This window comes from Nanorana parkeri, unplaced genomic scaffold (assembly GCF_000935625.1).
Source record: "Nanorana parkeri isolate BGI_ZX_2015 unplaced genomic scaffold, ASM93562v1 scaffold228, whole genome shotgun sequence".
NCBI lineage: Eukaryota > Metazoa > Chordata > Amphibia > Anura > Dicroglossidae > Nanorana > Nanorana parkeri.
This window is the reverse complement of record NW_017306496.1, coordinates 320,934-344,532: the sequence shown is the minus strand read 5'-3', so window position 1 is coordinate 344,532 and position 23,599 is coordinate 320,934. Positions and strand designations below refer to the sequence as shown.

The window sequence follows — 23,599 nt, the reverse complement described above, 5'->3', positions numbered from 1 at the left end:
TGTTGTTGCGTTTCGAGGGAGGGGGGGGGGGGGGGGGGGGGGGTTCAAATGGCTGTGTTGGAATTGTCTAGCTTGTATAGCTAATATGTGCTCTTACATAAACAAATTTAGACCATACCATGAGTCATTGTGAGTTGTCGCTAAAACATACAGTATTGGGAGAACTAGGCCTTATTGGCAATAGTGCCCCCGAGTAAAATAACAGTGTTAGTAACGCCCACTAATAAGGCAATAAAGCAGTCCTGCCCAATGCCAAACTGCTCACTCACTTTGGCTGCTATGAATAAGCAAGCAATTTTGCTCATTTTAAATATTGTGTGGGTCATTGCTGCAATTAAACAGAGAGCTATCAAACATAGCAAGTAGATGGAGGCTCTCAACATCACACAGGAGGTTTTCTAACTATCCTTTGAGGATGATCCTTAACTCATCTACCAATAAAGCCCAAAGTACTGTCTTAAGGTGCCCATACACTGCTCGATTCTCGTACGAGAATCATGCGAAATCCCGCGATCGTACGAGAATCGAGCAGTGTGAACGAAGACGTGCGACCATTTCTACTGTACGGTCGCACGTCTTTTGTCGAACCAACATGCTCGAAAACCCGCCAAGAATCGTACGATTGTCGGCGGGTTTCTAGCCTGCTCGTCCGATAGCTGCGGAACGGGCCGGTGTGCGCATGCGCACACTGCCCGTTCTGCATTGCGGTCATCGGAAGCCCGCCCCTCAGAGGGGCGGGCTTTCGATGATCGCAAGTACGATCTGCCCGTCCAAGGTGGGCAGATCGTACGAGCTTTCAATAAGCATACGACCATCGCAAGACAAAAGTCTTGCGATGGTCGTAATGTGTATGGGCACCTTTAGGAAGATAAACAGTGATGTCTCCACTTGTCCGTCATGGGGAGCTATCTGCTCACCTCTGTGAAAGCTGTATTAGTTTCTCCATAGAAAAAGAACAATTGGCTTCAGTCAATAGGAATTACTTCTGATGTTCAGAAGCGCATGGCCTATCACAAGAGATGTTTCAAATGCTTGTATTGCTTGTTTTTACTTGGTTGGGTGTGGCCAGTCATAGATATTTACTTCATTGCTTACCGTGCAGAGATAAAAAGGTCGCCATACACTGCTTTTTTTTCTTTCCAATTCCTCCATCAAAACTAACAGAGCGTCGATCGAGGAATCCCCGCTGTTTACACTGTATTCTGACAGCAGCTGCCGGCCCTGTCAGAACTCCCGACTAGAGTGGTCAGCTATTTGGCCTGCAGGCTCTGATCGTACAAAGATTTTCCAGCATGCACCTTCTATCAGCTGATCGAGGGATGCCGGCCGAAAGGGTGCCAACAGCAGCACACACTGTCCGAATTTCGTCTGGTTCCTTTAAAAAAATGGCTGAAATTCGGCCAGTGTATGGGCACCTTAAGGCTATGAAATAATAGCAATCTCTGCTCTATAGTGTGATCTAGACCACACTAGTGATGAAAAACTGATAACATCTACACTTGCTTGAAATGTCGGATTGTTTTCAGAAGTAACAAATATACTCATTGGATGATCATATCTTTTGAATCTTTTTTATGTGCTACGCTTCTTGGAACATATTTCCCAATACACGATAGACTTTTTGGTTTACTAACACGGTCCACTGCACATTCATACTCTGTTGGCCTCACAGAAGTTTTCATAGTTATTCTGATTTTTCAATCAGGAAATCTAAAACAATTCTTCATAATTTCAAAGCAAAGGAAATTTAAACCAGAGGAAAAATACTTTCAGACATTTAACAATTTATATGGCTATCAAACAACACAGAGCTATGAGAGCAGTGATCTATAGTCCAAGAAATATGTGTACATATTGGCTTACAGAACAAATGGGAGCTGATGAATGTTCCATCTCTTTGATTTGATTTCTTAGAACTTCAGTGTATCCATAGCCAAAATATTTTTGTTTTGTTTTGGATAAAGCCAGGAAGGGTTAGAACCCCTGTCAGGTTTTTCTGCTATCTGGGCCTCTGTTGAAGAGATTTCTCCTTACACACTGTCCCGGGGACAGCCTTTTTACCAGACGGGAAGTGAAGTTAACTCTCCAACAGCAACACAGCTGAATAATAGAGATGTTTTTTAAAATTCTATAGAGCATTAACAGAGGACATCAGGAAGGTGGAAATGTTACCATCTCTTCTCTTGACATGCACATTTCTACATGTTGAAAGCCCTGCAAAAACACAAGTTCCCAGAGTCGGAATAAGGGGGAGGCAGAAGGGACAGCTGCCCTGGCTCAGTATTGTCATGTGTGAGGAGGCATGTCACATGGTGAGCTACACCCTCCTCATCACATACTTGTACTTTACTAGCAGCAGAAGGTAAGCTCACAATCAGTACACCTCCCCACCAATCCGACGCTGCTGACCCTGCTCCTCACAGAGCTTATTGCCAGCAAAGCCTCCACTGCACCTTACAGTTTTGTTCAGTGTCGCTAGCCAGTCTGGACCAGCGCCAGAGTTTGCCTCAGTCCCACAGCAAGCTGCCTGCTCCGTGGAGTAAAATCCCTCCCTACAATGTACTGCCGAAGTGTCAGACAGCAGTTCAATTAATTTGACAATGTTTAGTTGCTGGAACCGACTGTTAGCAGGCTACCTGACGGAAGAGTGCTGACAGCTCTTGAATTATGTCAGCACACCTTTATTCAGGTAGGTTGCTGCACAGTGTCATTAGCTTCAGAAATGAAACAGCTGCAAATACATAAAACTCGTATCCTACTCTTCAACCATGGTGCAGGGGGTCATATCACTGCAGGCAGAGGGCTGTGGGATGGTCACTGTTCTTTCCTGCCACCTACTGTACCTCCGAGGTCACAGCACCTCCGACTTACCCTCCCCCCCCCTTCTACCTTCATTGTACCCACATAACTCCCCACCCCAGGACAGCGCCTTCCACCAACCTCACCTCCCTGGTCAGAACTTTCATCCAATGCATCTCCCCCTGCTCCTATTTCATTACACTGCCTTTGTGTCATGCACCTCGCCCCCCAGTACCTACCTGCCACCTCATACTCCCCCCTTTCCCTCATACCACCTCTCTCCTAACCTCTGGCGGGCACAGTTTGGCATCTTTGCCACGGGCGCTGGATGACCTTGTTTCAGTACTGCAAGTTCAAATAGTTATATAGAAAATAGTTTAAAAATACACATTTCAGATAAAAGTATAAAGTATAAAGATGAGAAACAGAGATCAGGCAAACAACAAAGGAGGCTTCACTGCATGCAGCATTCCCAGTGCCTGGACACCAGTGTGTGTTTACATGTGAGCAAGTCAACCGGCTGGTTTAGAATGTTCTACTGATTTGTTATTGTAAGCACAGTCCTTTGAAAGAACAAAACACGGTTCTGTACTTCTCAGGAAATACATTTTTTAATGTACCGAGAACTATAAAAGAAGGTCTTACCCACTCAGGAAGCACAAGCATATGCATGATAGTGTCTTCCAATGATATGTGGTTTTGTTGGACCAGAGTTCTTATTAGGAGAATAGGCTTTTGGCTGGAAATATCCACTTCTCCAAGGTGACAGTGCCCAAGGTGTCTGCTGAAGTGTTGCTACTCATAGACATCCCAATTGTCACATGATCCTGTTAAATTTACAAATTGAGAGATGATGATCATCTTAAGTCTACGGGTTGTTTTAAGAACTACCAAAAAGCATTAACTTGAAACTTTTTTCATTATCTTAATGACTTAAAGGGTTTCAAAGGTTAATGCAAATCTATGTTTGGCCATAAAATTCCCAATAAAGCAAGCAATGTGACTGTCATTTTGCAACAAGAGTTTGTTGGGTTCAGTCGTGACAGCGGGCGTCAGGTATTTTTTCTTTCTGCGAGTCAGCAGCCGTCGTCCATCGTGATTGACGTGGATCTACATCACTGGATGACGTGATTGACATTTGGATTACATCGATGGACGGATAGATTGATCGATGGATGTATTTTATGGGGGGGAGGGGATAATTTTTTTAAAATAGAAGACTTGTCAAACACTGTTGGGGTTTTTTTTTTTTTTCAAATAAAGGACTTTTTATGGTGTTGTGTGTTTATTTCAAATTTTACTATATTTGGTGAAGGAGCAGGGGTAACAACTACCCCTTACTGGGTCACACCAAGCCCAGGTTTATCACTAACTGACACGGTCATGCAGACATGGTCCTCTGTTGTCACTGTCAAGAAGGAGGTCCAGAGTAATGATGTCCAGAAAATTCTGCAGCCGGTGTTTGTAGATAAGAACAGGGTTAAAGAGGCTGGAGGAGATTTTAGCAAACTTAATGTCAACCGGTTAGGGTTTATGTCTACTTGAAATATCATAATCGTTCATCCCAATTGGGGAATAACAGCTAGTCATTAACAACAGTAAGAGACTGCCACTGTGCTGTGGTCCTAGTCCAACCTGGATTTGTTCAGTACAGGAAGCCAGAATGTTCTTTCTCGCTCTGAGCAGGGTGTGTCAGCAGACGGCCTGTTCACATTCTGTTCTAGAGCTTGCATTTGTGGGACTCAGCTAAGCTTCTGCTGTTATTGGAGTCAAATATCTTGATCTCCAGCTCTGTATTTAAAACGGATACTTGGCTTATTTCAGCGATTTTCTGTTACGAAGGGTAGGGGGGATACCTTAGGCTGGGGTCTGCGGAATATACGTTGTGCCCTCATTGTTCAGCCCTCTTGTCTTGCCAAGAGATTTTATAAATAGTTATTTGAGCTAACATGTCTTTAACAGTTCATTTTTTGTTCTTGATCTTCAGTTTCAGTCTGGGAGGCAGAGCTACAGGGCATTTCTTAGCAGTGTCTGAGTCTCGCTAACAGGATGTGACGTCTTCCCAGATGTGGGACCAGGGAGTGAGGGAATGTCTAGATGTGTCCATAAAGGCACGGGTGTCAGAATCAGAGGACTGCAGATCCTTGCTACCTTCACACATAGTATGGTCCTTTCTTGCAGCCCCTTCTGCTTCCAATTAGCAGGCTCAGCTGCTCCAGGGTACCCTCGACCTTTTGGCAGCCCTTAACCCGTTCATCCCTGCCAGTTACTTTGTGCTTAACCTGAAATGACAGGGTGTTTGTTTTCACATTAATCTGTGGGTGTTCTCCATATGTGCACTGCTAAGTATTTGTTTGTAACATTACTTGCATAGTGTCTTTCATATACTCAGCAGGAAGGGGAAGAACGCTAAAAAAGAACTATCTGCCATTATATAAAGCGTGTGTAAGATAAAAAGGCACATTTTATAGATCCGTGCAATAATGACTTACACAAGATTTTTTTGATTTTTTTTGCTCTGTCTTTATTTAGCACTGTAACTGGCTATAAAATCACACTTGCCCTGCTTGACAAACTTTATTAGAAGCATTAACTATACTTCCCCCTTTGCAGATTGTCACGACACATCAAATTCAAAACGCCTTCCAGATGCTAATGATTTTTTTTACAGATTTCACCCCAAGGTGCCAAAAAGTCATCTCCAGACTATAACTGGTTCCATGTGTGTGACCAGAGACAGTAACTGGAACTAGCAGGGGCGCGGCAAGCCCTGGGCGTAGAACCACTGATAGAAATACCAACTTCTGCTTTTGTGGGTGTTTACGCTATTTGAATAACCTGCATTGGCAAATTTGTCTTCCTTTTAACACCAGTTGCTGCACACTTATTGAGCTGGAATGATTAGAAAGGCCTCTTACTGGGGCATACGTCTCCTTCATCAGGAAAATTAATATTACAACTGGTTACTATAATTTAATTTACCCTGTTCTGTATTTTAAACGCTCTATATAGCACAGACATTGCTCCTGAACCTGGAGTTGTAGTTTAGCAACACTTAATTTCTGCATATTGTGCACCATCATGTTAAAGTGACACTAAACTCAGAAGGTACATTTTACAAATGCACTCAAATACCTTACCTATTAACAAAATGGTACCTTATGTGTGCATCACTTAACTGTAGATTCTCAAATCATTTCTGAATTGGTGCTGACACTGTCCTTCTTTCTGTAGGGTGGCTACTTTTGTTCCCCATGCTCCCTGTGTGTGTTGTAAAGTAGTCACCACTCCAAGCTCACGCTCGTTATGGACTACAATCTCCATACAAATTAGTAAACTAAACCTGAGATTGTAGTCCATCACGGGAGTGAGCTTGGAGCGGTGACTACTTTACAACACACACAGGGACCATGGGGAACAAAAGTAGCCATCCTCTTGGGACAGTGTTTGCATGAATTCAGAGATGATTTGAGGATCTACAGCTGAGTGATACACAAATAAGGTACAGTATTGTTAATAGGTAGGGTACTTAAATGCATTTTTAAAATGTTACTCCTTAGTTTAGTGTCACTTTAAGCTAGTCCTAAAGATACATTTTAAACTGTTGGAATGTGAAAATGTATATTCAGATTGTAAGTTTGTTTGCTCAGGACTCTACTCCTATGTATTATTTGCACAGAGCTGTGGAAGGGTGGATCTAGGTAAGTCAAGAATAGTGCCTGTGTATGTAACAGCAAACGTTCTTTGCATCGCCTGTACAGTTATTATGCAGCTGAATATGTACAGTCCTCTTATCAGCCCTTTCACACTCTATGAGACTCCCCACAGCGATCTTCACTCGATTGAAAGACAGGAAGACTGACAAGACAGAATCTTCCCCTTCCAAGATTCTAGGATCATGTCTTCTTAAAGGAAACTTGTACCCCCTGTGCAGAAGAAGTATGGGGGCTGCCATCGCTGAGCTCTCCTAAAAAATGCTAGTTGCCAATGTTGCCAAGTGGAATCAGTGGCTTCAGATTTTTATAGTCACTGTTTTGGACTAGGAGTTCAAACTCCTGATCTAAATTCTTGTTCCAGGTCAATGATTCAGAAAGCATTGAAGCCAGAGATAGCCAGGCTTGTCAGTAGTGGCAGCCTCTGTACTTTACTAATTGTTTCCTTTAAAAATTTACAGAATTAAAATTTAGACCTAACATAACAGCTTCTTGATTATCTAGATCAAGAATACAGGCAAGTCTGAACATATTGCACTGAAATGATATGCTTCATCAGCAATTGTCAGTCACGCTGCCGCACGATTGGGAAATGCCCCTGCCCTTTCTCTCAAGACTGATGGTGGGGTTTAGTAAGAAGCATTTTGCAGTGAGACTACCTGCAGGTTCAGCACCAATATCGCTAAAACACATTGGTGCAGTTGATAAAAACACAATCGCATTTGAAAATTGCTTGTTACTGTTCCAGGGTTAGTTGCATGATGAGGATGATTGATGACCATGCACTAGCATTAGTTGCATGATGAGAATTAATGATGATCATGCACTAGCATTGCTAAAGATCAGCAGCTGGATGAGAAAAGAAGACCATACACTGGTAGATATTCATACAAATGTTTATAAGAAAAATCTCAGAACATTCAATAATGCCATCAGAGACTTGATGATTGTCATTCGAAATTTCGTTTGCTTTAACATTTGATTTTGGAAATCAATGGAGTTGATTAAACGAAAACCATATTCACTTTTAGAATTTCGATCATACCAGAAATTTTTTTTTGGCTGTAGTGACTTCCCCAACCCTTTATATTGTAAGTCCTCATTGGCAATGCCCTCCTTTCCATCTTGTCTTGAATTGTATTGTGATTGTATTGTAATAGTAATGTCTTCCTTATATTGTAAAGCGCTGCGCAACCTGTTGGCGCTATATAAATCCTGTATAATAATAATAGTGAGAGAAAAAAAAAATCAAAGGTGTAGGATGCAAAATCTTTCTCGAATGAATAAAATTCTTACAGTGAATGTGGTTTTCCTTTGGGAGATTCCATTTATTCAAAAATTGAATGTTAAGATCAAATTAAGTTTTTAACGACATTCGTCTGGTCTCTGATAGCATTATCGAAAGTTCTGAAGAGATATTTTATAGAAACATTTATATGAATTCTAACTATGTATACCCAGCCTTTGGGAGGAGAACATTAATTTATGCCTTGCTTTTTATGTGGGTGACTGACAATAAAAATGGACTGCTGTCATTTTAGTATATTGATATATATAAATAAAAAAAAAACCTGTGCAAACATTTGATCAGCATATTAATTTCTCCCCATCTATCGGGAATGTTTATGCTGCATCCACACCTCTGCATTAAAACCAATTATATTGCTTTTGCACTTTCTATCCCACCAAAGTGTGCAAAAGGCATGTAAAACACACCGCACTGCAACTACACAGCATGAAACACATACAGGTGTGAATTAAGACTTTTTTTAGATTATATTCTCTTCATGTCTGTGCATTTTAGGTGTGGGGTTTGTTGTGCCTTTTATGTATTTGTTACCATTAAATTATGTAAATGTTTGTTTTGCTAGCAGCCACATCAAAAATGAAGCAAGCAGGACATGTTTCCAATGCACTGAACCCACAATGCACCTTAAACGTGCAGATGTGAACAAAGCCATAGACATAAGATGTCCAGTGGCACTCAAATTTCTATGGTCTATGGACCACTTTTCACTTATCTTCACTTCTTACTCTGTAAAAATGATCGCCTAAAGGTAGATGTCACACTTAGTTGTGGTCTTTTTCTGCCCTTTTATCACTAACTTGACACATTGTTGTCACTTTCAGGTTTTGTAGGCTCTGTTCTTTACTGCTTCTCACCTCTGTTTTACTCCTTTATCCTACAGCAGAGTGTAAGGCGATGGTTCCGGACAACCTGGCACATGCCTGCGAACCACCAATGTGGACCACAGTTTCAGAAAGTGATCTAGACTGCTGCACACTTTGATGTGTCTTCTTTTATATGTGTGAAAGCTGACCTGTCTACATAAAAAGTGTACAAGAGTGGGAAGTGTACAAGAGTTATAAAGCATCTATGTGGAATGTAAAGTGTCTAAAGCCATTTTCTTTGGACAGAATAGATCTGTCAGGTTACCGTTGCTGTCAGAGTCCCCATTGGGAGATTCACTCTCTCTAATTGTCCTGGTAACCATTGACACTGGGACTGAATGTGAGTGAAATCTAACATGTTGAGTTGTCACCAGACAAGGAATAGAAGGAATGTATTGCAATGGACATTTGTTTCACTGACAGCAGTCTAAGATGTTCCTTATTTTGGAGAGGTTTCCTCTCACTTCCTGTTGTGCTTTTTTACGCCGGGTATACACGGTTCTATTTTTTTCGTTGAACCCGCAGGCTGAATGAAAACACATAGAACAGAATCCTCCATCAACACTTATGAGCGTTGATGGACGAATTCCCCACTGTCATTTGTATTCCGACAGCGGCCACTGGCTGCTAGCATCTGTTAGCTGAAAATTTTCCAACCAGCTCCTTCGATCAACTGAGCGTGTATAGCCAGCTTTAAGATAGGAAGTGAAGTAAAATTATCTTAATAGTGCACAGGGGTGGTAACCTTTTCATACTCTCATACTTCTATACTACATCCAAAAATGAAAAAATGTTTTGGCATTAGATTTGGTTTAAAAGAAACCTGTATTCAGAGAATCACGGAGGCTGCCATTGCCAACCATTCCTTCTTTAAATGCTAGTTGCCTGGTCATCATGTTGATGCAATAGCTTTAATGCTTCCTGAGACTTGGAGCAAGTATAGAACCAAGGGGTGTTGACACTTTTCTGACACTCATTTACTGCATGCATGCATGTTCCTTGTCCATGCATGACACTATACACAGCCAAGCAAAGATGGTGAGCAATGGTAGCCCCCATACTTTTCTCATGACAGCATCACTTTATGTGAACAAAATATTTTCTATACTAGGTTTTAGATCCAAATGAAGAATACAACCTTGGTGGTCGAACCTAAATCTATATCATGTTTTCTTGCTGTGGAATATGGGATGTGGAAAATAATGTGCACATTGGGTGGGAAGAGAGAACAAAACACATGGACTTAAGAGAGAAGGTGAGAAAACAGATTGGATAGATAGACTGAGGAACATTGAAGACAGACACATACAGCTGGGAATCCAGGAACAGAGCGGTTTATGGGCAACTCTAATGATGGGAGAAAGTTAACAATGACAGTTATGTCACATGTTATGTATTTATTAAAATGTTAAAGAGGAACTTCACCCGCCCACGTGAAAATATTTTTTTCCCCAATTATAGATATTATACATGTCCCACATGTCCCATCCCACACTGCCATCTTCCTTAATGAAGGGCAAAGGTACGCTCCCGATGTTGTATGAGAACATGAAAAGGGTGCCCCCAGCGATATGTAGCGCCTGCCGTGCGGAGCCCATCCAGAAGTGGCTTCAGCATTCTGCGCATCCTCAACGTGTGGCGGGAGAGGTCCGGCATCACCTTAATATTAGCACCGTCAAAGTCCAGGGGACCTTTGATCCAGGCCTTCCTCATGATCTCCTCCTTGACGGCAAAGAAGTGTACTCTGCAGAGTACGTCCCTGGGTGTATCTGAAGTCGGCGGCTTAAACGATTGGACTCTGTGCACACGGTCCAGCTCCATATGCTCGCCGGGGGGTTTGTCAAGGTAGAGATTCAATATGGCCGAGACAGTAGTGTGCAATTCAGGGCCCATGGTCGCCTCGGGGATGCCCTTGAGCCTGATATTGTTGCGCCGATTTCGGTTTTCTGCATCATCTTGCAGCAAAAACATGGACGTCATGCGCTGTTGGGAGGCAAGGTGGGCAGTTTCTAGGGCGGCTACCCGTGTCCCCAGATCAGAGGTGGAGGCCTCCACAGAGGTGACTCTGCCATCCAAGGAAACAACCTGTTGTTTAATTTCGTGTACCTCAGACTTCAGTGCTTGCACTATCTTGGTCGCCATGTCCTCTAAATCAGATTTCGTGGTAAGCTGGGGAAGAATGGACCGCCATGAGTTGTCCTCATCTGCACCACTGGACCCGGAAATGGCCGACAGTCCCGATCTCGTGGGGGATTCAGCCTGTGGCAATCTAGGGGTCTGGATCGGGGATAGCTCACGATCTGCCCGCTGTATGTTAGGTGCCAACGAGGCCAGCTGTGTCCGCCGAGCGGTGTCAGGGGCAGATGCAGTCTGCTTGGCAACGTGTGGGAGAGGAGACTGTGCAGAGCTCCGGGAAAGCACGTCCTCACTCAGCCATGCTCAGGCCACGCCCCCGCCATCTTCCTTCTTTACAGCATGGAGAACTGGCTGTCTGATCCTGGCTCCTCCAGCCACCACTACCGAGCCCCCCACGGTTTGCTCATTTGTGATGATGGAGATCTGGGGCCATGTCTGTTTACATATTGTTCTATGAATGGAGGATAGTTTTATATCCTGGAATACCAATGTCACATATCACAGGAGGCATTCATTTCCACCATTCATAGAACAATATGTTTACCAAACAGCACCAGATCTCTCTGTGCACCTGAGCAAAACCTAGCATTGGGTTGGTTTACATGAATGGAAAGGATTCTCCCCCTACAGTCTCCTGATGTGACATTGGTGGCCCAAGAGGCTGCCGGTGGAGAATCAACGGGAAGAATGGTGGCAGGGGCAGGGCCAGCAGAAAAAAACAAACAAGTAATTTTAACTTTTTTTTTTTAAATGGAGAAGGAGGATTAGAATGCTGCAAACTTTTATTTTACAGTGGAAGGTCTGCTTCAAAGGAGTTTCAGCATTGCAGAGAACAGGAAAAGTATAAGGAGAAAAAGATATAATGGTGTAACTGCAGAATAAGGGAAAAACGGTTCATGAGTAAGGAAAATAAAAGCGTTAAAAAAAAAAAAAAAAGAAGCTATTCCGAGATGGAAAAATATGGAGAAGGCACCAAGAGAAATAAAACCAGGCAATGGAGGAGGGGAGAACACGGAAAGGAGGAGATGGGATGAAGAAAGGGTGAACCAGAGGAGAAAGTAATAGGGACCAGGAGAGGGAGAGAGAGAGAGGGCAGGCGTGTAATAGTATCAATGCCTTGGAAAATCGTGTAGCAGGCAGAGAAGGAAGGACTGACACAGGGCTGGGTCACATGGAGGTTACTGCACCCAAAGGGGGTTCTGGCAGGGTTCATACAGAGCTGGCTGCCTGCATCTTACTGACAGGGAGGGGAGAGAGAGAGGAAAGGAGGGGGAGATGGATTCCCTCTCACAGGCGACTCATATTGAAAGGAGAATGCAGAGTTTCACGCCACAGGAATGTACCACTACATCCTGACCTAAGGGGAGAAAAGGAGCCAGAAAGGCCGGAATGGATTGACAGAGAGCGAAAGAAGTAGGCACCGTAGGTGTGAGCGTACATTTGCCGAGTTTCTTTCCCCCCCAAATGTCAGCAGAGCAGTAAAAGGTTAGAATAAGGACCAAAAGCCAATACACACAATACATGCAAAACAGACGTATCTAGGAATAAACTTTACACGCGTACATATTTCTGTATACGTATATGCGGACACTTGCTGCGAGAGCTTTTTTTACACTTCAACTTTTATCGCCACTTAGCACATCTGCTGCAACAAGAAAAAAGAAATACGGCCTCAAGGCTGTAGATTTGTATCAAGATGATGAAATCTACTACATACAGTAGTACTTAAGAAACATATTTTACTCTTTCCAGTGCTCGCATGAAACATGATATGTACCTCTTTTTTTTCATCTTACTCTAAGCTCCTGTTTATGGGGGCCGCTGCTAAGTTCAGGCTAAGAAAGTTTAGGGGAAGGCAGAGGACTGCGTAGACCAAAGGTGCACACTGCACAGCCTAAGGTTTTGGACTCCACGTGCATCTCACTGTCCGGGTTAAAGTACTCAGATGGCCAGTTTTACAATACATAGAATGTGTGAAAACTGATACTTGATGAGACAAAGACCATTAATGAAGTGTTTCCTAGTCGGTCATCATTTGTCATCATTAGAGCCTACGCTGTGCCCTCATGACATTATGTACAAGGAGTCTTTACAGTATGTACTACCTAACTACACGGAGACAGCCATATCTTTACGGCAGGACCCACTTTCTTTAATAAGGCTGCTGGATCCCAGCAGAAACTTCAGTTTTGTGGTTTTATTCTCAATGTTTGGCAGGTGGTACCATACAGGTTTAAACTACAAAGATAGCAACAACAACAAAAAACCTGATGGCACTGTAATTTCTGCCCAATTTGCTTTTTATTCTTGAAGAGGTGTGCCACCCACACTGTAGCTGAATACCCACCAGTGACACACCTACACACACATTGGATAACACTGCATTGATCTATAGCAAACAATCAGCAGTCATTTTATTGGTATTTCAACCTCATACATTTTCCGCATTGCTGGTAAGCTCATGGTCAACCTGTATATCTCCAGCTACTGAGAAAGTGCAAGTCTACGCTAGCTGACCATCCACACTGAAGAGAGCAGAACCAGAGCCATCCACAGTGCAAAGAATGGAACAAGGACCATTCACAGTGCAGGGAACAGATCATTCCAAAGTGCAGAGACCAGAACCTTCCACAGAGCAGAGAACAGAACCCTCCAAATTGCAAAGAACAGAACCTTCCAAAATGCAGAGACCAGAACCAGAACCATCCACAGTGCAGAGATCAAAACCCTCTACAGTGCAAAGAACAGAACAAGGACCATCCACACGACAGATAACAGTGCTCAGAACAGAACCCTACACATTGCAAAGAACGGAACCAGAACTCACGACAGTGCAGAACCAGAACCTTCCACAATGCAGAGTCCAGGAGAAGGATCATCTATTGTGCATAGAACAGAACCCCCACAGTGTAGAGAACAAATCCAGATCCAACAGTGCAAATACCAACTAGAACCCTCCGCAGTGCAGAATGCAGAACCAAAACTCTTCACAATGCAGAGAACAGAACCAGATCCCTCCACAGTGCAGAGACCAGAACCTTCCACAGTGCAAAGAACAGAACAAAAAAAACTTCAAATTGCACAGAACAGAACGAGCACACTGCCGTGCAGAGACTAGAACCCTCCATGGTGCAGAGAACAGAAGCATAAAACCTCCAAATTGCAGAGAACAGAATCAGCATACTCCACAGTGCAGAGAATGGCACCCTCCATAGTGCAGGGAACAGAACCCAAAAACCTCCAGATTTCAGAGAACAGAACCAGCACACTCCAAATTGTGGAAGATAGTTTTCATGGGTAGTTCCAGAAAATATTGCTTTTTGGCAAACTGGTTCTTTTAATCTAATAATCATATACATGAGGTAGATGATAGGATGGCTCTTTTAAACCCCATTCACACTGAGCGATTTGTTGCGCGATTTCAGCTTCAAAATCGCTCAAATATCAGCTCAATGTCGCTCAATGTAGCTTGTCCAATGCATTTCAATTGAGCTGTTCACATCTCACAGCTCAATGTTGCTTGTAGCTTGTCGCTCAAGCTTGTAGTTCGAACATGACCTATTTTTCGGCGGATTTTGTGCGATTTGGCCCAATAGACTTTAATAGTGTAGCGACATTGTCGCGCTACAGAAGTGTCACTTTTGCACAGAAATATAAGAAGGAAGGAATTATGTCACATCAAGACCACTTTTGATTGGTTACAGCCCAATGTAGCAGCTATGAAGTCCCTGTGAAAAGTCGCGCTACGTAGCACGACAAAATGTGCACTGTAGCTCAATGTAGTTCAATCTAGCTCAATGTCGCTGAGCTCAAAATCAAGCTTTTTTGGATGTAGCTTAGTGTGAATGGGGTCTTAAAGTAAACTACAACATCTCTTCAGGAAAGGAATGTGAACAGAGATTATTAAGTTATTAGGTGGTATCTAAAGAATTGTTTAAATAGTAACTAGAAACAATGGAGACTTTAGTGTAGGCTGACCATATGTCCTGTATTAAACGGGACAGTACCTTTATTTCCTAATTTTTCACCCGTCCCGTCGTTTCTTTTAAAAAAATCAATTTTATCTAATTTTCCTTCTTGGGAATGCGCTCTGAGTCTGTGGACCTCCTTAATGAGACCGGTCGGCTGTATTGATATAATTGTTAAGACGATCGCAACTACGACCGGCCCTAACTTCTACATCAGTGCAGCCAGCCAGTCTCATTATGGAGGCGCACAGAGTGCACTCCTAAGAAGTCTCCGCGAGAGCTTATTCTTCCTCCACGGCAGCACTGACTGGGAGGAAGTTACGCATAGGCACACAGAACGCCCTCTGTGCCTACATGGAACTTCCTCCCGGTCTGTGCTGCTGTGGATAAAGAATAAGGGCCGGCGGAGATTTTAGGTAGCCATTTTATATGATCAACAGCAGAGCTTTTATCTCAGTAGGGCAGTGCTCCAGAGTGTTAAGAAATCTCAAGGTTAATGGCATAGTTCTCTGCTCCTCAGACTGACACAATGGAAGGATGTGAGGCAGTATAGGAAGGGGGAAAGGTGCAGAAATAATGCAAGGGCGACGTATGCATGTAATATTTCCAAAGTAGGCCAATTCACATATATTAACTCTCTGAATTCCAGAACGGTGACAGTGTATTGAATATCACATCTACTATATTGTCATAAAACATTTGTTATCTTCTACTTTTCCATGAAAACAGAATATTCAAACTGTCCCGTTTTTGCCATCCCAATCTCCCGTTTTTGGCTCAAGGAAACATGGTAAGCCTACTTTAGTGGTATCTCTTTATATTTATACTTCTTTTAATACAGGTGTATAGAAAAACTGTAACCGCATCTCATTAAAAAAATATTGACTCTCGATTTATTTACTATGGAATAGAAAAAAACTGTGGGTGGTTTCCAAAGGCAGATTTACTGCCGATCCTGTGGGGCATTTGAAACACCTAAACAACTGCATGCAGCAGCTTGTAAGCCAACCTTTGTACTCCCCTTGAAAGGTGTGTGTTGCCTCAACCAGCAAAGGGCTGCAGTTGAGATATGTTTCCTCGAGACAAAAATTCATAGGAAAGTGTTCTGATGTGAATGGGCCACTTACCTTCGCCATTGTTTTGTACAAGCTTTATGCTACTTACATGGATGGAAGAAGGAGCATCACTACGTATAACTGTCCTACTTATTGGTTCTGATATAGCACAGTACTCACTTAACATATTTTAAGAAAAGGAAGATATCTACCACACCTTAATTAAAATCATGATTTTTTTCCTTTTCTTCTCCCCTCTCATTTCTCCACTCTTGCTGTATATGAGGATTTAACCAGAGCTAACACACTGGAGGCTATATCAGCATACCAAGTGGAAGCATCACTTTATTTGTAATTATTACTATCCTGTGTATTGCTTTAAGCTTTTTGTAGTGTTTTTCTAGCATCTGTACAGCAAATACGAATAAAAAGTACATGAGCATACTCTCAGCAAGGTAGCAAAGGAGTCAGTTTTAAAAAATATAGAAATAATACCTTTATCTTCTGATATTTAGGCCTCATTCACAAGGCCGTGCACAGCTGTACAGAGACCTGTGTCCTGGAGGGACAGGTGCTGCGGGTAGCCACCTGTACATCTCTATGACACAAAGAACCAGACTTGTGCAACTGCGTCCCGTCATAGAGATATACAGGTAGCTGCACGCTGCTACACACAACACCTGTTCCTTCCGGGCGCAGGTCTCAGATATGCACACTGTATGGCTGTGCACATGCATGTGAATGAAGCATGGGATCAAAAGACAAAATAGCCTAAAACGATAGCCTAAGAACATTCAACCAGATGAGAAAATAGCCTAAACCAATAGCCTAAGTACACTATATTGCCAAAAGTATTGGGACACCCCTCCAAATCATTGGATTCAGGTGTTCCGTGAAATTTCCTTGCTACTAAACATTTCACAGTCAACTGTTATGGGTATTATAACAAAGTGGAAGCACCTGGGATCAACAGCAACTCAGCCATGAAGTGGTAGGCCACGTAAAATGACAGAGCAGGGTCAGCGCATGGTGAAGCGCACAGTGCGCAGAAGTCGCCAACTGTCTGCAGAGTCAATAGCTACAGACCTCCAAACTTCGTGTGGCCTTCAGATTGGCACAACAACAGTGCGTAGAGAGCTTCATGGCATGGGTTTCCATGGCCGAGCAGCTGCACCCAAGCCTTACATCATCAAGTGGAATACAAAGCGTCGGATGCAGTGGTGTAAAGCATGCTACCACTGGACTCTAGAGAAGTGGAGACGTGTTCTCTGGAGTGACGACTCACGCTTCTCTGTCTGGCAATCCGATGGACGTGTCTGGGTTTGGTGGTTGACAGGAGAACGGTACTTGCCTGACTGCATTGTGCCAAGTGTAAAGTTTGGTGGAGGGGGATTATGGTGTGGAGTTGTTTTTCAGGGGTTGGGCTTGGCCCATTAGTTCCAGTGAAGGGAACTCTTAAGGCATCAGCATACCAAGACATTTTGGACAATTTCATACTCCCAACTTTGTGGCAACAGTTTGGGGATGGCCCCTTCCTGTTCCAACATGACTGCGCACCAGTGCACAAAGCAAGGTCCATAAAGACATGGATGAGCGCGTTTGGGGTGGAGGAACTTGACTGGCCTGCACCTCAACCCCATAGAACACCTTTGGGATGAATTAGAGCGGAGACTGCGAGCCAGGCCTTCTCGTCCAACATCCGTACCTGACCTCACAAATGCGCTTCTGGAAGAATGCTAAAACATTCCCATAGACACACTCCTAAACCTTGTGGACGCCTTACCAGAAGAGTTGAACCTGTTATAGCGGCAAAGGGTGGGCCAACTCAATATTGAACCCTACGGACTAAGACTGGGATGCCATTAAAGTTCATGTGCATGTAAAGGCAGGCGTCCCAATATTTTTGGTAATATAGTGAACATTCAAGCAGAAGAGAAAATAACCTAAAACAATAGCCCAGGAACATTCAACCAGTTCAGAAAAGACCCTTAAGAACATTTGATTTTGTCCCATTCCCACAACAGCCACACATTTTTACATTGTGAGAAATATCCCTAAAACTAATACGCAAATGCTGGTCAATCCACACAGATTGAATGTACATGCAGTTTTTTCTGGACAATTATTTTTATAAATAGACCCCATAGTATTCAGTACATGGAGGCCTTGCTTTGCTTCAAACATAGATTTTCCCATGGAGTGTCAACATTATATTTCCAGTCTGTGATCGTTTAACACACTCTGTGCAATGTCACTGAGCGCTGAGCGTCTACTTACACTTGTGTTAATGGAAAAAAAGTTTTCATGTAATTCAACATGTACACATGATATATTGAGGCACTATGTCAAAAAGTGTTTACAGAGCTAGCTGGCAGAACAAGTCATATAGAATGGTAATACTATTCATCCTCACATTTGAGTAAAGTGATATCATTATGAGTTTTACATACAGTCATTTACTTCTATTATGAAAAAGGTCAATCTTCCTAACACTGATAGTTGATTCACTAAAGGAGTAGAATGTACATTTTTTGGGGGCCAAGTGAAACACTTTTCACTTCAATTCTTCATGTGCACAATTGCAAAAAAAGAAATCCTCTGTAGATGATTTATGATTCAACATGAACAGACAAACCTAAAAGAGCTTTCTCCTCCTTTAGAGCCATGGCACACTTGCAATCCTGCTGCTAACAACAACTTGCTGAATTGGCCGAAAGTGGCCCTGTCAGTACCCTTCTGCCGCTCGACAATTTCGACTTTCGTCAATGAGGCCAGTGCGGAAATTTAATGGCCGAACCGTGCTTGCATCCAATCAGATACACGTTTTGATCGGGATTAATTTTGTTAAGTCCCAATAGATTCTTAGCATGTACAGCCAGCATTACTGTGTCTGCGTTGTACGTACCCTTTATGAGTTGATCAGCATCAAGGATTTCTTTAAATTGGATCCAATGTTGGACTATCAGTTTAAAGTCGACTGACCATTTTAACAAATGTGATAAAAAAAGACTTCAAAACCTCTACAGTGCTTCATTACGATAGCCTTACTTTGCCCAGTTGTGATGGAAACTAGTGGAGACCTTACCCATTGGATGTCATTTGTGTGTGTGGACACCTTCATTTAAAGTGACGCTAAACCCAGAAGTTAAATATTAAAAAGCATTCAAGTACCCTAAATGTATCCTATTTTTAGTATGACTCAGTTGTAGATCCTCAAATCATCTCTGAATTGGTGCTGACACTGTCCTTCCTTCTGGAGGTGGCTACTTTTGTTCTCCATGATCCCTGTGTGTGATGTAAAGTAGCCATCGCTCCAAGTTCACTCCTGTGATGGACTACAATCTCATGTTTAGTTTACTAATTTGTATTGAGATTGTAGTCCATCACAGGAGTGAACTTGGAGCGGTGACTACTTTACATCACACACAGGGACCATGGGGAACAAAGTAGCCACCCTCCAGAAGGAAGGGCAGTGTAAGCACCAATTCAGAGATGAAGATCCACAGCCGAGTGATACACAAATCAGATCCAGTATTGTTAATAGTTCAGATACTTGAAGGCATTTTTAAGATTTTATTCCTGAATGTAGTGTCACATTAAAATGACATGTAAAGCTATCCAAACGTCAAACATGTGTCAAAAGATCTTGGAAAAAAATACCAGCCCCTGGAAATTCTCTGTACTTGGAGATACGGGTGACTGAGGCTATGTATAGACAACACTTTGCTGACTTGCCAAACAGATTCCTTCACTTGAAGGTTGTTAGCTAGTAAATATACAGTAAAAAACAAGATGCGATCTGATATCTGCCCTGTGACAAAATGTCCTTCTTTTCAGCAGAAAAGATTGCTGTTTATGTCAAGTGATAGATGATTGTTTGAGTGACATATATCTGATCTTGCGTCTTACTGCAGAGAAAATTGTCTTGTCTAGCAGCCATTTTAGGATCACTTTGTGTTTTACTGGATTTTTGTACTAGAACTGACCTTGTAATGCAATTAATCGCAGCCTTTTTGTTCTTTTCAAAGCCACCGGAGGAAGTTATCTAACAGGTGCAATTACTGTAGTGTCACAATTGTCTTTATAACTTTTTACACCCTTTTATGCCTGTGCATGTCCCCCACTGTGTTTGCAATGTGCCACCGATGATCCTGATTGGCTCCACTCAGTCTTATGAGCTAGCGCCAGTCATTATCGGTCATCCAGTGCTACTTGGCTTTCTCATGCACAGTTGAGTGAATGCTACCATCTCTTGCATAGCTTATTACACTGAAATATCGCCTAAAATATTGCCTGTATGTCTTGTGTAAACATTGAAAAAAATTATATTAGACAATAACATTTATGCAAACAATGCAGTTACATTCGTGTCTGTGTGGTTTTTCACGAGGCGCGGTTGTGAATGTTTTACCATTCATCCCTATGGAAGATGTTCTTTGTTGGAAACTGTACCAAAGATTTAACGCACTGCGCTAAAACACAAACAAAGATAGTCTAAAGCTAGCCAGCCAGCTAGGTCATTTAAGACATTGTCCACTATTAATCGGTACAGTTTTTAACAGGTGTGGGCAACTCGGTCCCTCCAGCTATTGTGGAACTACAAGTCCCATGAGGCATTACAAGACTGACAGTTACAGGCACGACTCCCAGAGACATGTAGGCATTTGTAGTTAAAGCACATCTGGAGGGCCAGAGTTAATCCCCCCCTCCCAATGAATAATTCAATCTCTCTCTTTTATTTGCTGCATGCTTTTGCTGGGTCTTTGGCTATTGATATCAGACACAACCAGGCAACTGGCATTTTTATTAGGAGGTCAACTATTGCGGTTTCCATGGTTCTCTCATGGCATGTGAAGTTTAAACAAAACTTGTATGCAGAGAAATATAGAGGCTACCTTTGCTGATCTCTTCTTATGAAAATGCTAGTTGCCGGGCTGTCTTGCAGATCCATAACTGCAATACTCAGAACAAGTATGCAGAACAGGTGCCCAGAGATCACTTGCTACTTGCTTGTTCTTGGTAAGTGCCAGGTCATCCATGGCAGCATACAAATGTCTCCTAGTGCAGATTCCCTGTAATTTATTTCATCTTGTCCATCTTACAACAGTACTGCAGTCTACCTGTGCTCCATAGTGCACTTCTGTGTGTTTTATTTAATTATTTTTGTTACACATTTGCTATGTCCATATTCTTACTACTGTAATTAAAAAGTTATGTCTGCATTTAAAAAAATGATTTGTCAAGTTATTTTTTTCCTTTTTGCATCAGTCCCTGTGAAAGGAAAGCAAATAAACTGGAATACAAATTAAAATATTGTTTATAGCAGAAAGTTTACAGTTTAAGTGATTTTTGGCTAACTTAAAGTGGACCTCTTCATTTAGAAAATCTAATTCTACCAATGCATCCCTCTATGTGTGATGATTATTAATAATAACATAGACATGTCAGGTGTAAAATGCTGTGATTTTGAAATACTTACACTTGCAGAGTATTTACTTCCTGCTTTGAAAGGGCAAAATGATTTCAGTTTGGCAAAGCAATGCACACTGGGATTGTCTTGTCATCAGCATTGCTGGGAAATCTCATCTGTAATCTCATGAGATCTCAGGGAAAGGCATTTTCCTCCCCTGAGATGATGTGCATGGTCACATGTCTAGTCACATGTGACAAAAATCCAGGAACTAATAGGAGAGCTTGTAATCTGCCCTTAGTAAACATGGTCACTGTAAGAAGACTGGGAAAGAAAAGAGAAACAAGGTGTGCAAAGAATACAAAACCGGCAATTATCTAGAAGTATGTGTTTGTAGATTGTCATTACTAAACATTTCTAATGGTGTGTTTGTTGTTATTTTAACTGCTTGCCATCCGCTCGTTGTAAAAAAATGAACGGACAGCAAGCTCTCACTTTTTTTTTCTGCGCGCACGGGCAGAAAAAAACTGTCCAATGCAAACAGCCGTTACCAGCTGTTTCACATACAAGCGATCGGTGGCTCTATATCCGTCCGATCACATGTACGTGCTGCCCTGCGCACGCCCCTCCCGCAGGGCCCCCCCTACACCCTCACCTTCAATCCTGGGCTCCGCTGCACTGAACCCCTGGAAAAAGATACGGATGAGGCACATTTGACACTGCAGCAAATATGGGCGATTTACGTATAGCATGCGGAAATTTTAAGCCACTTAGCTCCCCTGAGTAGTTTAAAGCACAACACTCAACATGAAGTTGAATCCCATTATTTTCAATGGTGCACGTTCACAGCTGAGCGGTGTCTTGGTTGTCACTACAAAAATACACAAGCTTTTTTTCTGGCATAGTTGCACATTTTTGGCTCTATAGACTTCAATGGGAGCACTTTAGAAACACACGTAACTCGCATTAGTCGTGCAATTTAGTGCCTAACATCTATCTCTCCCTCCTAGTAACTAACTCTCCATTGGCTTAAGCAAGAACACTAAAGCCTGAAAAACATGTGAAAGAACTCACTCTTAAGTGGGAGAGGGAGCTTACCAAGCAGAGGTGGTCTAGAAAACCTGTAGCGCAGTATGCATTGTGTGAACTGCATGTCGATTTTATACCGGCAGGCTCCTTTCAGGGGAAAAAAATGTGTCTAGAGGAGCCTTTCCCAGGCGACTGCATTTGTGAGAATGAAGCTTCTGCCGTGCACCCCGGTGTGAGCTCATACTGTTCGTGTGTCAGCAATGAGCATATGCTCAGTGATGACCACTGGGTAATGGTAGAGTCTTTTATTTGCTGCTTTTACCATTACCATCACATTCACACTCATCTCCATATTCCAATTGTGCCATTTTGTCTCATGTGGAAATTGCATCCTTCTAACTAAAGATGAAGAATCCACACTCCCTGCTAAACCTAAATACTGCCTGCAACTGCACGCTGGTATTAGACAGTCATTTTCTGGGAACTATTTCATTTTCTTTTATTCTTTGCCTGTATTTATATAGCACCACATACTTTGATTTACAGTGTGTCTCCATTCATAATGGCCCCAACCCAGTGTGATTTATAGCAGTGTTTCTTTTGTTATGGCACCCTTTAAAAGTATGCAAAATCTCAAGGTACCCAAATCTAAAATTTCATAGATTTTAAGGGGGACCTCATGCAAGAACACACAATAAAGTGGGTTTCCCCCTTTCACATCTAAGTGCCTCCCTTCAAGTCAAGATTTCTCCCCCCTCCACATCAGAGTTACCCTTTGCATCAGTAGCCCCCCCCCCCCCTTTACATCAGGAGCTCCCATTTCACATCAGAAGCCCCTCTTTCAAATCAGTGTTCCCCCTTTACATCAGGAGCCCCCTTGACCTCAGTCTGGATTCCACCTTCACATCACAGTACCACTACCACAAAATTTTGAAGCACCCCGGAGGAGGCCAGAAGGCACACCAATGTGCAATGACACCTTGGTCGAGAAAGGCTGATTTAAAGTGTATCTAAATCCAACCTTTTTTTTAAAGTTTTGGATAGAGTAGGGTATGGTAAAACCCAGGTTGTTCTTTTTTTTTTTTAAACTATCTGTGCCCTATTAGGGAGACCTTCCTTCACTTCCTGTTCTAGATATACAACAGGAAGCGAGAATAAATCTCTCCAAAGTGAGGGGTAATCCCCTCTCTGACAGAGCTCACCAAATCAGATAAGGGTAAGTGGGTAAGTCCAGGAGTACAGGACAAACAGGAAGAAAGAAACATAAAGGAAAGGGGGGGGGGGATAGGGGAGGGGGGGAAAGAAGAGGTAATACTG

The 23,599-nt window shown here is 42.6% G+C and overlaps 1 protein-coding gene across 3 annotated transcripts in view; it reads left to right on the top strand.

Annotated features, from left to right (window-relative positions):
• The window catches only part of RARG (retinoic acid receptor gamma), a 127,269-nt gene that overhangs the window by 48,951 nt on the left and 54,719 nt on the right, over positions 1-23,599 (top strand). Inside the window, exon 3 of one of the 3 annotated variants that reach the window (XM_018556230.1) lies at positions 23,571-23,590. The exons of the other annotated variants lie outside the window; for them this stretch is intronic. Within the exon in view, the coding sequence (XP_018411732.1) occupies positions 23,571-23,590 (20 nt within the window). The remainder of the gene's footprint in view (positions 1-23,570; positions 23,591-23,599) is intronic. 3 annotated transcript variants of the gene reach the window in all.